This window comes from Anguilla anguilla, chromosome 8 (genome assembly GCF_013347855.1).
Source record: "Anguilla anguilla isolate fAngAng1 chromosome 8, fAngAng1.pri, whole genome shotgun sequence".
Taxonomy (NCBI): domain Eukaryota; kingdom Metazoa; phylum Chordata; class Actinopteri; order Anguilliformes; family Anguillidae; genus Anguilla; species Anguilla anguilla.
The window spans coordinates 54,586,000-54,599,162 of NC_049208.1; the positions used below are offsets into that span (position 1 = coordinate 54,586,000).

At 50.6% G+C, this 13,163-nt stretch overlaps 3 protein-coding genes across 6 annotated transcripts in view; 1 reads left to right on the forward strand and 2 right to left on the reverse strand.

Annotated features, from left to right (window-relative positions):
• Positions 1-323: 323 nt before the first annotated feature.
• On the reverse strand, positions 324-6,225 carry LOC118232773 (pleckstrin homology domain-containing family A member 8-like). 4 transcript variants are annotated; one of them, XM_035427871.1, is made up of 9 exons: positions 5,819-6,004; positions 4,594-4,710; positions 4,282-4,437; positions 3,943-4,061; positions 3,454-3,603; positions 2,911-2,951; positions 2,734-2,810; positions 1,441-1,703; positions 324-1,170 (listed from the first exon to the last, which is right to left on the reverse strand). In XM_035427871.1, the coding sequence occupies exons 1-9, from the start codon at positions 5,874-5,876 to the stop codon at positions 472-474; spliced, it is 1,680 nt and encodes a 559-aa protein (XP_035283762.1). In that variant the 5' UTR covers positions 5,877-6,004; the 3' UTR covers positions 324-471. The 4 variants fall into 4 exon arrangements, with proteins under 4 accessions (XP_035283762.1, XP_035283761.1, XP_035283760.1 ...); XM_035427870.1 differs by lacking the exon at positions 5,819-6,004 and adding an exon at positions 6,058-6,225 and having other exon boundaries at positions 324-1,703; XM_035427869.1 differs by having other exon boundaries at positions 324-1,688; positions 5,819-6,002.
• Positions 6,226-6,338: 113 nt separating this feature from the next.
• LOC118232778 (peptidyl-prolyl cis-trans isomerase FKBP14-like) lies at positions 6,339-10,842 on the forward strand. Its single transcript, XM_035427883.1, has 4 exons — positions 6,339-7,040; positions 7,631-7,782; positions 9,251-9,378; positions 9,689-10,842. The coding sequence occupies exons 1-4, from the start codon at positions 6,847-6,849 to the stop codon at positions 9,845-9,847; spliced, it is 633 nt and encodes a 210-aa protein (XP_035283774.1). The 5' UTR covers positions 6,339-6,846; the 3' UTR covers positions 9,848-10,842.
• wipf3 (WAS/WASL interacting protein family member 3) overlaps positions 10,835-13,163 on the reverse strand; it is an 8,800-nt gene continuing 6,471 nt past the window's right edge. The window contains exons 6-9 of the mRNA XM_035430661.1: positions 12,907-13,163; positions 12,585-12,722; positions 12,241-12,342; positions 10,835-12,023 (exon numbers count right to left, since the gene is read on the reverse strand). The exon at positions 12,907-13,163 is cut by the window's right edge and continues 319 nt beyond it. Coding sequence (XP_035286552.1) covers positions 11,983-12,023; positions 12,241-12,342; positions 12,585-12,722; positions 12,907-13,163 — 538 coding nt within the window. The 3' untranslated portion in view covers positions 10,835-11,982. The remainder of the gene's footprint in view (positions 12,024-12,240; positions 12,343-12,584; positions 12,723-12,906) is intronic.

The window sequence follows — 13,163 nt, forward strand, 5'->3', positions numbered from 1 at the left end:
AGTTGATTGGTACCTTGCATGGTAGCCCTTCACCATTGGTGTGTGTGTGAATGGGTGAATGAAAGGCGTCAATTGTAAAGCGCTTTGGATAAAAGCGCTATATAAATGCAGTCCATTTACCATTCACATACATAAAACAGAGAGGAAATGAGAGAGGATTTTTTTATTGAACTTGCAGTGAGTTCCTGCTGGAGTTCCTGTCCGTACAGGTCGCTGCACTGGAGGGAATCGTGCACATCTGTGCGGCTGAAATATCTACAGCAGACGGGTGTATTATGGGGGAGCTGGTATATTATAATACAGGGGGTGGGGGGGGGCTGGTGTATCATACGGGGGGGGGGGGGGGCTGGTGTTTACTGTGAGGTATAGGCTGTGGTGGAGTCCCTGTGATATCCTGATGGTTAGTTTTGGTCCCGCAAGGTTGTGTAATCTTGGGGCCCAATGCATGATAGGTCCCTGAATACTGGGGGTTCATGGGGGAGGATCTTCATTATTCTGTATCACGGCACTGAATGATACATCCACTTGCTCTTCCTCCTCCCCCTCTTCCTCAGGATGGGCAGGGCACACTTTGTGTCTTTCCTTGGGAATATCTTCCTGATGTTCCACACTCTGGGCTGGACTGGCTTCCAGTTCCACACTCTGGGCTGGACTGACTTCCTGTTCCTCATTCTGGGCTAGGCTGCCTTCCTGTTCCTCACTCTGGGCTGGACTGACTTCCTGTTCCACACTCTGGGCTGGACTGATGTCCTGTTCCTCATTCTGGGCTGGACTAGCTTCCTGTTCTGCACACTGGGCTGGACTAGCTTCCTGTTCCTCATTCAGGGCTAGACTGACTTCCTTTTCCTCATTCTGAGCTGGACTGACTTCCTGTTCCTCAGTCTGGGCTGGATTGACTTCCTGTTGTGCACACTGGGCTGGACTGACTTCCTGTTTCTCATTCTGGGCTGGATTGACTTCCTGTTTCTCATTCTGGGCTGGATTGACTTCCTGTTTCTCATTCTGGGCTGGACTGACTTCCTGTTTCTCATTCTGGGCTGGACTGACTTCCTGTTCCTCATTCTGGGCTGGACTAGCTTCCTGTTCTGCACACTGGGCTGGACTAGCTTCCTGTTCCTCATTCTGGGCTGGACTGACTTCCTGTGCCTCATTCTGGGCTGGACTGACTTCCTGTTCCACCCTCCGTGCTGCACTAACTTCCTGTTCCTCATTCTGTGCTGGACTGACTTCCTGATCCTCATTCTGGGCTGGACTGATTTCCTGTTCCTCATTCTGGGCTGGACAGACTGCCTGTTCCTCATCCTTGGCTGGACTGACTTCCTGTTGCTCATTCTTGGCTGGACTGACTTCTTGTTCCACCCTCCGTGCTGCACTAACTTCCTGTTCCTCATTCTGTGCTGGACTGACTTCCTGATCCTCAGACTGGGCTGGACTGATTTCCTGTTCCTCATTCTGGGCTGGACAGACTTCCTGTTCCTCATCCTTGGCTGGACTGACTTCCTGTTGTCCCTCAGTTTGAATGATGCAAACATCTTGCATTGTAGAAATTGCCTTGTCCTCCGCCTCAGTCTCTTCTCCCTGTTCCATCCCTCCTTTTACTAGCTCCACCCCTTCTCCAACATGCTCCGCCCCGTGTGGCCCTTGTCTGTCCTGGGAAGGTGTGTCTGTAGTCTCTGCAGGGTGATCTTCTGCAGGAAGAGTTTCTATGAATCACAGACCACACACTGTTAGGGCAGTATAGCCGGAGGCCGTCACTCAACCAGATGTTTTATGACATCACTTATTCAGACTGCTTTATGACATCACTCCTCCCACATGGAACACAATGAGCTTGACCCCACCATGGGCCTGTCATCCAATCAGGCTCCTCCTCAGCTGGTAAACTCGTGGTCATAGTCACATGGCAGCTCATAGCGTTAAGAGGGCTACAATGTGCTGAGGAGAATGTAAACAAGCAGAGCTCCTGATCCACGGGCCCACCAGGCCTCTGTGATTGGGAAATGTTAGGTGTGTGAGCTCAGTGATTGGGCAGTGCTAGGTGTGTTAGCTCTGTGATTCGGCAGTGCTGGCTGTGTCGGCTCAATGATTGGGCAGTGCTGGCTGTGTGAGCTCTGTGATTGGGCACTGCTGGATGTGAGAGCTCTGTGATTGGGCAGTGCTAGGTGTGTGAGCTCTGTGATTGGGCAGTACTGGATGTGTGAACTCTGTGATTGGGCAGTGCTAGGTGTGTGAGCTCTGTGATTGGGCAGTGCAGGGTGTGTGAGCTCTGTGATTGGGCAGTGCAGGGTGTGTGAGCTCTGTGATTGGGCAGTGCTAGGTGTGTGAGCTCTGTGATTGGGCAGTGCAGGGTGTGTGAGCTCTGTGATTGGGCAGTGCTAGGTGTGTGAGCTCTGTGATTGGGCAGTGCTGGCTGTGTGGACTCAATGATTGGGCAGTGCAGGGTGTGTGAGCTCTGTGATTGGGCAGTGCAGGGTGTGTGAGCTCTGTGATTGGGGAGTGCAGGGTGTGTGAGCTCTGTGATTGGGCAGTGCTGGCTGTGTGAGCTCTGTGATTTGGCAGTGCTAGATGTGTGAGCTCTGTGATTTGGCAGTGCTGGCTGTGTGAGCTCTGTGATTGGGCAGTGCTGGGTGTGTGAGATCTGTGATTGGGCACTGCTGGATGTGTGAGCCCTGTGATTGGGCAGTGTTGGATGTGTGAGCTCTGTGATTGGGCAGTTCTGGGAGAAGGACTTACCGTCATGTTGGGAAGGCGTGGCTTCAGCAGGTGACCCAGAGTGGCCACGCCCCTCTGCTTCGTTAGGCTCCGGCCTCCTGAGGAAGCAAGGCAGACAGAGGTCAGAGGTCACAAGGGGTGGGGCACTGAAATCTGTAGTCCTTCATTCTAAGACAGGTGAGACAGGTAAAAGCTTACTGTTCTGATTGGCTGGGACTGGGCTGGGCTGGACCTCTGACCTGCAATACACAGAAACAGAGGAGTCAGACAACAGAACAGAAATGCTCACAGAAACTCCCCCTAACTACAGTCAACACCCTCTACTCCCCAGCCCCAAAACAGCCTGTGTGAGCTCTGGGGTACACAGCACTCACACACGGCCCTGTTCCTTTCCACTACAGGTGTGAGCGTGTGTGTGTGTGTGTGTGTGTGGAATTCGGAGCTGACCTTGTGTAGTGTACTAGTGTCCTCAGTGGGCTGGGCTGACCTTGTGTCGTGTGTTGGTCCCCACAGTGGGGTTGTGGGGACCTTGTATAGTGTGTTGGTCCCACAGTGGGGTTGTGTAGTCAGGTGGGCTGGGCTGACCTTGTGCAGTGTGCTGGTCCCCACAGTGGGGTTGTGTAGTCAGGTGGGCTGGGCTGACCTTGTGTCGTGTGTTGGTCCCCACAGTGGGGTAGTGGGGACCTTGTATAGTGTGTTGGTCCCACAGTGGGGTTGTGTAGTCAGGTGGGCTGGGCTGACCTTGTGCAGTGTGCTGGTCCCCACAGTGGGGTTCTGGGGGGGAATTCTCAGCTGCAGGTCCGAGCTGAAAGAGCGACTGGCAATGAGCAGACACTCCTCCAGGGTCCTGAGGAAGGAGCTACAGGTGGACCTGACCATGTCTCCTCGGTCCTGTAACACACACACACACATACACACACAAACATGCATTAGACGCACAAACACACATAATATACACACACACACATTGTGAACACATTATACACACATTGGGCCTAATTTATCAATATTTTCTTGAAAACCACATAATTGGAAACAAATTAACAGACTCCACCAGTTTTATAAACTTATTTTAATAAACCATAGATATGTGATGAGTCCAAATTCTGTGGGTGCTGGTGCACCAACCACTAGGGGGCAGGAGAGAACACGCTTTTAAATACACAAAGATGAACACTGGGTGACTAGTGAATCTTGCATTGGCTCTGGCGCCCTCTGCTGGCGGCTCACCCCCATTGCGGTGCCAGGCTCCTCCTCCCTGATCCGGCCCACCTGCTCGCAGAGCAGGTCGCAGTACAGACGCAGCTCTGACATCTTGGCCTTCAGCGCCTCTGCGTTCTCCTGCAGCTCTACGGCGAGACACAGGTCTGCTAAGCACTTTATATCTATGGTATAGGACAATCCCGTACTTCCGCAAATATGGTAGTGGTGATCTATTGCATTTCAATGGCAGGGATGATATAAAACTTAGCTGTGTCCAAAAATCGCACCCTACTGACTATATAGTGCTGTAGTACTTGAGTATCTGTGATCGGGACGATCTAGTACTAGAGTATCTGTGGTACTTGCCTTTCTCTATCTTGGTCCTGTTGTCCGTCAGGCAGGCCTTGGCCGTTCCCATGGCGACCAGCCATCTCTGCCTCTCCGCAGCGTTAAGGGCGCGGAGGTAAAAATACTGCTGCCCTGGGACGGTCAGGTCGACCCTCTTGGTGTCTGAGGAGTGCACTGCAGTTTGGGCGGAGGTGAAAGGTGACCCAGCGTTAGATTGAAAGCAGCACGCCGTTGCATAGCCTACCAGCAGAAATGTTGTTTTTGATCCTGTAAAAACGATTGCAAGTTACAGCTGTGCAAAAGAGGCGGTTCCTGAGAAACGGGGCTCACCTTGTATTTCGCAGGCGGAGATCTGCAGGCTGCCCTTGCTCCCTTTCCAGGCCTCTTCCTGAGAGTCGTAGTAGGACAGTGTTCCTCCGTCCAGGACGAACCAGCGCGGCTGCCAGCCTGAGGCGCAAATGGAAACATCGCGTCAGGCTTCGGAACCGCCATGAGCTCGCGCCAACCGGCGGTTAAAAAAAAAAAAAAAACGGCACTGCAACAAGTGAACTTAACAACAGGTGCTCTGGAAGGGAGGACGGACGAGGAGCAAACCAAAACGGAGCTGAACGACCCTGTCCTCTATTCTGTGCATAGAGCACTGCATTGTGGGATTCATTCTTGCAGAAAGCCTGCAATTTGTAGCCTTGGTCGGGGGGGAGGAAAACACGAGGGACCAAGAGAACGTAACGTTGCTCCCTCTCTCCTCAGAAATTGTAGCAGAAATTACCATATTTCATACAGGCGTTTTGAGGATTCCCCCCCTTGAAGCGAAGGGAACGACTGGGAACCCGTGGAAAACAAGCACCCTGTTTGTCACTGCTTGCTCCAGTCCAACGCTGGATCTCACCCTCAGAATTGATGTAAATTTTGTTTCCACAGGTCGGATAAACCAAAACCCGCGAGTGTATAATCATCAATATTGCAGCGCACCTTCGCGCACTGTTTACTCTAGTATTTGACAAAAGACTCGTTACAAATATAAATAAAATATGAGTTATGGAGTAGGCTTCGTGTATTCATCACCCCGCCATACTGTACATTAAACAATCACGTTATCGATAAAACCAAAACATAAATCCGGAAAAATTAAGTTTGCATTAAAAGAATTTTAACATTTAGGTTTTTCGAGCCGTCTATGGAGTAAAATGCATATTCCCTTCATGGGTTCGGTGTTCAACAAACTGACATTTGTTGGAAACAACGGCTTGGATCTTGTGTTTAGAATCTTTGAACTCACACCAGAGTTGCAGCCTGCCGCGCGCATATCTATTTTTCTTTTTAAAAATGTTGGTATGGAAAGAATCGGACCGCGGACTCATCAAAAATGGAATATTAGGCGACACTTAATGGATGCCGTCCACGGCGCCTCGAGCTCGCGCAGGGGTTGCAGCGCGCGGTGGTAAACTAGATTTAGCCTCAAACAAGTTAATATAGCCAGCACGCTAAGTAAAATTCAGCGTCTTTTGCTCAACCAAAATTGATCACTTATGCCCCGTGTCTGCATTCCACTTACGGTTTAAATAATACTGGCTGGGCTGTAAGATGCATTTCTCTGAGACGCCGCCCCTCATCTAGCCGAGGTCGGAACACTGTCCCGTCGCCATTCATTCCCATCAATAGAAACCGTTCTACTGTACCAGTGCCTTGCACGCACGCACACAAAAGTGCAGATACGAATTGGCTATCCGCCTGCATATACGAGTGACACCATTGTCCGTTTCACGATAACAGCACGAGTCCAGTCACACATACCACTCAGGTAGTTAGTCCACTTATACAGCGTTCCTTCCATTGTTTATTTTCTTGGGCTCAGCTCAGTTAATACGAGAGCCCGAGATCCGCGCTAGTATCTCCCTTTAATTGACGGATAAATTTTCCGTTACTCGGTGCGCAGGCGCCTTGGTATTCTTGTGCCGTACGATGGCAATGCGCGTAAACCTTTAGTGAATTGGGATCACACAGCGTATGTCCGTATGACCACGTGTCCAGTTAGGTCAACTGTGTTCATGACGTCACACAGATTAGCAGTATGTTGAGCGAGCCGCCCCGGTTTCTTCGGATAGTGCACGGAAATGCGCGAGAACACACGACGAAAAACCAGGACGAATCCTTAGTAAAGGCGGTATTTATGTAAATCTTCCACCAATCACGAGAAAGACAGATTTTACAGTGGAATCAGGGGAGGACAGAAATGCATTGCGATATGTGTTGCATTTATAAATGCCACCTAAGCTACGTGCTTCCGAATGAACACATAAAAGTAAATTCCAATTCCTGATCATTAAATGTAGCAATGCTCCATCATTGAATCAGATTATTAATGGAAATCAATCAATGTACATGAAGCAGTAGTCACGTGCCGATCTACCGTGTGTATATCTATGATCCGTACGAAACGGCGCGTGCCACGTAGACGTCGCTGTGGTTACTTGTAGTACGTGGTACTTGCAGCGTTTATTTTATCAGTGTGTTCCGTGTGCAGGTTACCCGGTGTGTTTAAACTGGTGTCTTCAGTACGCGCTCAGGTGCCAGCGTGCAGAAATGTTACTCGCATGTTGGACTTGGTTTTGCACGTCTCTGCTGTCCTATGCCAGTGGAGCAAAACTCCCGGATCCAGAGGTTGAAATCGAAGTTCTGAGCAAACCTTTCATCTGCCGCCGCAAGTCGAAATACGGGGACATCCTGCTGGTCCATTACGCGGGCTTTCTGGAGAACGGCACCATGTTCCACTCCAGGTGAGCCGTCCCGCGTTGTTTCAAAACTGAAGTACCGCTAATACACCGTGTACCGCCGTCAGCTGCGATTCTCGTGCGTTAGAGGGAGCCGGGTCGCAGATGTCAGAATGCTGTTGGCAGTCCCTTTTGATTGACCGACTGACTACCTTTATACATACGGTCATGTCTGTCGGGATATTTGCTCCGTTTTGAACCGAGTGAAGGCGTAACGGAGTGAACGCATGACTCCAGCCGCTGAACGATAGTGTTTGTTTCGATAGAGTTCCATGGTTAACCTTGTTCTTTTAAAAAAAATTTATTTAGCTTGTGAAAACTTGTATGCGAGAATGCAGATGCATTGTCCTTTGTGAAGGTTTACATTTGTTTCCTAAGTGGAGAATGCCAATACTTATTGCCAATAATAAATTTGGCATAACAATATTATTCACAGATTTAGACTGTAAATAACTGAACAAAGCACTCAGTCGGGCAGTCACACTGTCCCTTGGGAGGCAGTGAAGTAAACCCTAACCCTAACATGGCAGTGCAGTGCGTAGGGTGTGCTTGTTCCCCAGGTAACTAACCGGGCATGCGTGTGCTTGCCTTGGTAGCCGTCTCCATGGAGATAAGAACCCAATATGGTTCACGCTGGGGATTCGTGAGGTGATCCGGGGCTGGGACAAGGGTCTGCAGAACATGTGTGCAGGAGAGCGCCGAAAACTCACTGTCCCGCCCAGTCTGGCCTACGGCAAGGAGGGGAAAGGTACACACACACACACACACACACACACACACACAGCAACACACACTGGAACACACACACACACACACACGCACACACACACACTGGAACACACACGCACACACACACACTCACACTGCAGCACGCACGCACGCACACACGCACACACACACACACACACACTGCAACACACACACACACACACACACTGCAGCACGCACACACATACACGCACACTCTCTCTCTCACACACACACGCAGACACACTCACACTCTCACGCACACACACACACAATGCAACACACACGCTCTCTCTCGCATACACACTCACACACACACACACACACACACTCTTTCTCACGTACACACACACACACTGTAACGCACACTAACTCACACTGTAACTCACTAACCCAGCTGTTACCCACACCGTAACCCAGCTGTGACTCACCAACCCAGCTGTAATCCACACCATAACCCTCTCTCTGTTGAAATGTTGTAGAGGGTAGGGAGACACTGTACTAACCAGGCTGATGAAGGCCCTGCTGGTCGATGCATGAGCTCTGAGATGCTTTTCCACACACTCCGGTAAGCAAAGCACAGAACCCTGTGCCCAAAACACCTTCTAGTGCCTCTACTGCCTCACACCTCCCTGCTCTGCCTCACACTCCGGTAAGCAAAGCAAAGGACCCTGTGCATGAAACACCTTCTAGTGCCTGTTACCTCACACTTCCCTGCTCTGCCACACACTCCGGTAAGCAAAGCACAGAACCCTGTGCACGAAACACCTTCTAGTGCCTCTACTGCCTCACACCTCCCTGCTCTGCCACACAGAATGTCTGGTTGTAGAATTCGATGTAACAAAAAAAATGTTTGCAGATGGTGTGTGATGTCATAAAGAATGTTTGCAGGTGGTGTGTGATGTTATAATGAATGTTTGCAGGTGGTATGTGATGTTATAAAGAATGTTTGCAGGTGGTGTGTGATGTTATAATGAATGTTTGCAGGTGGTGTGTGATGTTATAATGAATGTTTGCAGGTGGTGTGTGATGTTATAAAGAATGTTTGCAGGTGGTGTGTGATGTTATAAAGAATGTTTGCAGGTGGTGTGTGATGTTATAAAGAATGTTTGCAGGTGGTGTGTGATGTTATAAAGAATGTTTGCAGGTGGTGTGTGATGTCATAAAGAATGTTTGCAGGTGGTGTGTGATGTTATAATGAATGTTTGCAGGTGGTGTGTGATGTTATAATGAATGTTTGCAGGTGGTGTGTGATGTTATAAAGAATGTTTGCAGGTGGTGTGTGATGTTATAAAGAATGTTTGCAGGTGGTGTGTGATGTTATAAAGAATGTTTGCAGGTGGTGTGTGATGTTATAAAGAATGTTTGCAGGTGGTGTGTGATGTCATAAAGAATGTTTGCAGGTGGTGTGTGATGTCGTACATGTTTGAATATTTTTTTTTTTTTTTTTTTTGACCTCCCTGGTTCAGGGAAGATTCCACCGGAGAGCACGCTGGTCTTTGATATCGAGGTGAAGGAGATTCGCAACGGGCCCAGATCACACGAGTCCTTCCAGGAGATGGACCTGAACGATGACTGGAGGCTCTCAAAACAAGAGGTGTGTGTGTGTGTGTGTGTGTGTGTGTGTGTGTGTGTGTGTGCATGTGTGTGTGAGGGTGTGTGTGTGTGAGTGTTGTGTGTGTGTGTGTGTTTGTATGTGTACGTATGTATGTATGTGTGTGTGTGAGGGTGTGTTTGTGTGTGTGTGATGGTGTGTGTGTGAGTGTTTGTGTGAGGGTGTGTGTGTGTACATGTGTATGTGTACGTGTGTATGTGTGTATATATATATGTGTGTTTTGTGTGTGCGTGTGTGTGTTTGTGTGTGCGTGTGCTCGGTTAAAGCTCTCTCTCTGCGGGTGGCGTTCCAGGTAAAGGAGTACCTGAGGAAGGAGTTTGAGAGACATGGCTACCCTCCCAATGACACGCACCACGAGGTCATGGCTGAAGACATCTTCAAGAGGGAGGACAAAAACAAAGATGGCTACATCTCCGCTCGAGAGTTCACCTACAAACACGACGAGCTGTAGCTACACCTCCACCCGCGAATTCACCTACAAACACGATGAGCTGTAGCTACACCTCCACCCGCGAATTCACCTACAAACACGACCAGCTGTAGCTACACCTCCACCCGCGAATTCACCTACAAACACGACCAGCTGTAGCTACACCTCCACCCGCGAATTCACCTACAAACATGACCAGCTGTAGCTACACCTCCACCCGTGAATTCACCTACAAACACGACCAGCTGTAGCTACACCTCCACCCGCGAATTCACCTACAAACACGACCAGCTGTAGCTACACCTCCACCCGCGAATTCACCTACAAACACGACCAGCTGTAGCTCCATTCACCCGCGAATTCACCTACCAACACGACCAGCTGTAGCTACACCTCCACCCGCGAATTCACCTACAAACACGACGAGCTGTAGCTCCATTCACCCGAGAGTTCACCTACAAACGCACACCTCTAACTGCTTTATATTTCTACAGATTCTCCAACCACTTGTCCTAGATTTAATGTTTCCTTACAGCTTTTGAGTTGATTTTCAGTGGATGCACACAGACTCACACAGACATGCACAGATGCACAGATGCTGTGAGTGCATGTGAGCACGGTAAGGTTTCCCTTTGAACAGTTTTTCACCCAAAGTGGCTGTTGACTCCATGTCGGCAATAACAAGTAGTGCTTTTAGTCACTCGTGTATTTTATACTTGCCTCCTGTTTTCTGGGTGGTTTTTGTGAAATGCTGACACTGTACTCGACTGTACACTCGGTGAGCAGCTGAAGCAGGAATTCCAAAAGGGTTTGCCATGTGTGCTTTGCCTCAGGACTTAGTTAAACCATTCAGTTTAACGAGCTAGAATCCTGCCCAGCAGTGGTGAGAAAAGTAGTATAATATCACTAATCTAGAACGTCTCCGTCAGTGAGTCGTGTCCTGTGTGTCTGTATTGTACTGTATTTTTATACAAAGGCCTTTTTGGGGGAAAAAATAAATAGCGTGACTCATTCTTCAGAGCAGTTTAATGTTTTTACTTCGATACACATGTGGTATGCTTTCCGGTTTTTCCAGTTGAGCGTTTAACATTTTAGTCATGTCACAACTGTTACTCTGTGTCTCAGGCAGTGCGTTTTGTTGCGATGGTGAACTGCGTCCAGGAGGTGGCAGTGTTGAGGTCTGTTTTTGAAAAAAATATATATATTTTCCAAGAAAAAGAAAACGAGGAAGCAAAATGCAACGCGTCCGACTTTCTTCACCTGTGAAACCGAAAGAAGAGGGCTGTTTTAAAAGCAGGTTCCGCAGGGCAGGTGGAGGTGCAGGGGGAGGTTCCCAGCACTCTTTCTCACTTTAATGAAAGGGTCTGTCGCATTTGGAATGTTCCGGAAGAATGGGGGGGGGAGGAGAGAGAACAGGAGAGAAACTCTCGGCCTTTCTCGTATCGTCCTGTCCCAGAGAAGGCAGGCCTTTCTCCACAGAGCTACTGTAAGAACGCAAGCAGTGGAACCCTGCGTGCCAATTCGGGGGATCTGTTCTTACGCCCGGCCAATCCTAGTGCAGTATGAGGAGGCGCAGCCAATCAGCACCACGCTCCTGTAAATCTCCTGACCAATCACAGAGCTGGTTGTTACAGACGTGCAGGAGGTGATTTTGTTGCTGTACGGCTGTGTGACCGTGATTTCTCTCTCTGCCGTGGGACTGCACCCCGCCCAGCCGTGGCTGCTCACAAGTCCCAAGGTCAAAGGTCACCTCAGTGAAACGACTCCTCCCCACGGCCGAGAGCCAGCCGGGCGTGGCCGTCAGTGGAATATCTCCACACTGAGCAGAATGGGACGTTGAGCTCCGAACGTGGGTTTATTTGCAAAGCTTATCTCGCCTGGGACAGGGGCCGAGCACCGTGTGGTTATGAGACTGACAAGCGAGGGCTAACGTTGCAGCAGTCGGATCAAATCGGCCAATCAGAGCAGGGCATCCGTGAGCAGAACCTCCCCCCCACTGTGGAGTCTTTGATGCGCAGGTGTCACGTGATCTTCTGTCCCGCCCGCTGCGGTGGGGGTCACGGGGTGCGGTCACAGGGTGGGGTCAGGGGGCGGGGTCACAGGGTGGGGTCAGGGGGCGGGGCCAAGGGGCAGACTCCGACACTTCCTGCCACGTCTCATCGCATGTGCGTCCTGACACCAGGGGGTTTGGGGTTCTCTGTGAACGCAATCACACACACAGCATGTCAATCACACACACGGCCTGTCAATCACACACACAGCATGTCAATCACACACACAGCATGTCAGTCACACACACGGCATGTCAGTCACACACACGGCATGTCAATCACACGCTGACTGTCAGTCACACACACGCTCTCCCCTGTACAGATGGCTTTCCTGTACGGCGATGGTGAGTTTGCAACTCTCACCTCTGCCTGCTTTGCTGGGGTAAATTCGGGGAAAAGGTTTGAAATCTTCTGGTGGGGGGAAGTCATCGACTGGGTGGAACTGAAACTTGGACTCAAAGTCATCTGAAAGAGGTCACATGAAAAAATGATGACCTCACACACACACACACATCCTCACACACACATGCACACACACATGCATCCACACACACACACACACACATATACACACATACACACACAAACACACGCATCCACACGCACACACACATACACACACACACACACGCACACACACACACAATAACACACAGCAGTGCATAGGGTGTTGGGGTGCGTGGTGTCAGAGGGGGCGCCAGGTTTACCCAGGCTGTGCAGGTGGCCATTTCTCAGGGCTGAAGATGGAGGAGGAGGAGGAGGAGGAGGAGGTGGGGGCGGAGTCCGGCTGGACAGCTCGGTGCTGGGGGACCTCGCAGGGGGGGCAGGGGGCGGAGCCAGTCTCCCTGTAAAATGAGAGGGAGAAAGATGTTGGGCTGAGAGCCGAAGAGGAGAGGAGGGAAACGCTGGATGCAGATTAAGCAGTGTTCAGCAGGAAGTGAGGCTCAGCACTGCAGCCTGCTAAAGCTGTGCTGTGGTGTGCAGTGTCCCAGTGTGGCGTCGTCATGGTGACCCCCGGGCGTTGCGTACCTGCTGACCTGGGTACGGCGGGTGGGCGTCGGCTCGGTGCGGGGACGGAGCAGGGGTAAGACGGGGGCAGGGGGAAACCCCCCGACCTGAGGGAAGGTGAGGGGATAGGGGGCACTTTGGGCAGGGGGGGGTGAGGTTGGGGCGGGGGAGGTGGAGGCGGTCCCAGCTGAACGTCCCGATGACCGTTTCTCCTGGAGTCAGACAGGAGGGGGGGCGGTGGAGGGGGTAGGTCAGAGGGTGGGGGTGGGGGCGGGGCT